The 2722-nt window shown below is 36.7% G+C and overlaps 1 protein-coding gene across 1 annotated transcript; it reads left to right on the forward strand.

Moving 5' to 3' along the window:
* The first annotated feature begins 1115 nt into the window (after nucleotides 1–1115).
* LOC120937627 (olfactory receptor 5V1-like) lies at nucleotides 1116–2216 on the forward strand. The gene has a single exon (XM_040351010.1). The coding sequence runs from the start codon at nucleotides 1154–1156 to the stop codon at nucleotides 2084–2086; it is 933 nt and encodes a 310-aa protein (XP_040206944.1). The 5' UTR covers nucleotides 1116–1153; the 3' UTR covers nucleotides 2087–2216.
* The last annotated feature ends 506 nt before the right edge of the window (nucleotides 2217–2722 follow it).

The following is a 2722-nucleotide window of genomic DNA, read 5'->3' on the forward strand; positions in this document are numbered from 1 at the left end:
GAATGTAAAGTGTGACCAACCAAATAATGTACGACAAAGGGTGGTGGAATGGGGAGCTTGTTGCTGACTGCTGACCAACTGTTAAATATTCCCACAGGGGGCCGCTTTATATAGCAAGCCCCCTTTCTAGAATACTCCAGCTGCTCATGTGACCCTCTGAGAATTTCAATGGCGGTCTTGTGACATTCCAGGAAATCCCCATTGTTACATAACCCTTTTTTCCTGCCTAAGTGTCAAATAATTTTTTTTACGAAATGTACCCCCTTTTTTTTGTTAACAAAAATGATGGAAGGGGGCGACCACATGCCCATGCTATTCAGACTCAAATATTTAAAGCATAACTCCACTTTTGTTGAGAGAAAAACATCCCTGGGGGATTTATGTACATTGTAAGGAATATAACAACCTTTGTTGCCGGTTCCTACCTTTTGTAATTGTGAAGAAATTCATGTGGGCTTGTCTGTGCCTCTGTACTGAGTGGGTCTAATGGGAGTGGTTTCATAATTAACTGTCATGTGTGCACCTGCAGGGCACTAATGAGGAAATCTGCTGTGCCTGCATTCCTTTAGACATGCTCCTATTGAAAGTATCTCTCCAAAAATGAAATTTTTGTTACAGAGGATGCCTGAAATCTGACTTGCAGACTTCTGGGAAAATTGGTGAGCCAATCACACAAGCAGGAAATTATGTTTCCGGGGAGTGGGCAGTACACACTCTGTGTACAGAACAACTCCAGGTAGCCATATTGCAATGCATGTTCAGAAAATGGCTGCAGATTGAAAAGGAAAGGTCATTTTTAATAACATTCAATTGCAATATGACTTGTGTCACAATTATACGTGCCATATTATTTTTCTTTGTTTGCTATTTTTTACCCCATGAAAGTGGAGTTACCCTTTAAGCCCTCTTAGTCCATTCTCCAACAAACAACTAATGTGATATGAAGTATAGTAAAATATTGCAATATACCCTGTATTTAATAAACTGTTAGCCCTAATGTTAGTAATGCAACCTGTGCTCTGTACAGAACTTGTGTCTGAAATAGCTCAGTGCTGTATATTTATGACATCAGATGAAAGCAGTTTAGTAATATGTTCATTCATTTAAAAAAATGTTCCTTTCTCTTATAGGCCTATGCAAACAATAGCACAGGATGAACAATGAAACCACACTGTCTGAATTTATTCTTCTTGGTCTTTCCAGTGCTCCAGAGTTGGAAGTAGTTTTATTTTGTGTTTTCTTTTTTATGTATATAATATGCATGACTGGGAATCTTATAATAATCATTATAACGAGTATTGATCCAGCACTGAATACTCCTATGTATTTCTTCCTTAGTAATCTTTCCTTTTTAGACGTAATATGCACAACAGCCACTATTCCAAACATGTTGGCTCATTTCTTTTCTAAACACAAAGTGATATCATTCCAAGGATGCCTTGTGCAAATGTTTGTATTTACTGCTGCTATGGACACAGAGTTTCTCTTATTGACCATTATGTCAATAGACCGTTACCTTGCAATCTGTAATCCTTTGAGATATAAGACTATTATGAGCAAAAAAGCTTGCTATTTTATGTCTGCTGTTGTGTGGACATTTGGATTGTGCAGCTCAACATATCACACATCAAGCACATTTCGTCTGTCATTTTGTGCATCCAACAAAATCAATCACTTTTTCTGTGAAATTCCACAATTGCTGGCCCTATCTTGTTCTGACACAAGTATTAATGAGCTTGTTCTCATAGTAACTGATGTTGTTTTAGGAGTATTTTGCTTTATCTTTATATTTGGGTCGTATTTATTCATTATTTTGGCAGTGTTAAAAATACGCACCGCTGCAGGAAAAATGAAAGCTTTCTCTACTTGTGCCTCTCATATAACTGTTGTGCTATTATTTTATGGCACATTAATATTTGCCTACTTTAAGCCCTCAAATGGAAATGCGTCAAACATGGACAAAGCAATTGCTGTTCTTTACACTATTGTAATTCCAATGCTCAACCCTATATTATATAGTTTGAGAAATAAAGAAGTAAAGGAATCTGTTCAGAAAGTTATATTTAGGAAAATACATGCAAATTAATTTTTTTAATATACAGTGGTTTTGCCCTATGGTATTTGCTGTTTGTATACTGTATGAAAGAGAGTGCCCTGGATGCATGATATTATAATTAAAAAAAAAAAACTTATGTATGAAAATAAAAACATTGAGTTTTTTTGTTGGTCTTGTCATCAGGTGAGAACCCGATATAACGTACAATCATTACTGTGTTTCTAACAAAAAACAATAAAATTCTTGCACAAATCACGACATTGGACTTGTACTTGTACAAAGCTGTAAGACATGTGTGGCCAGTGTATTGTAAAATGCTGTGGGAACAGCCGTGGGTAATAACGAGTGACCTAGAGCTCATTCTCTTCATGTTGAAATTAGAAATGTCACCACTTGACAACGTTCTATAGATTGCTATGTAAAACTGGAAGGAAGCAGTTGCAGATGTAATGCAGGAAAGCAGTTGCAAATGACAATGCCACAGGATTCCTCTATTTATGGACATCTTATCATGTGTTCAATCTACTTTTACATGTTTAACCCCTTCCATACAGGGCATGTTCAACCCCTTCCTGCCCAGACCAATTTTTAGTTTTCAGCGCTGTTGCACTTTGAATGACAATTGCGCGGTCATGCAACACTGTACCCAAATGAAATATTTATGTT

Source organism: Rana temporaria, chromosome 1 (genome assembly GCF_905171775.1).
Source record: "Rana temporaria chromosome 1, aRanTem1.1, whole genome shotgun sequence".
NCBI classification, from domain to species: domain Eukaryota; kingdom Metazoa; phylum Chordata; class Amphibia; order Anura; family Ranidae; genus Rana; species Rana temporaria.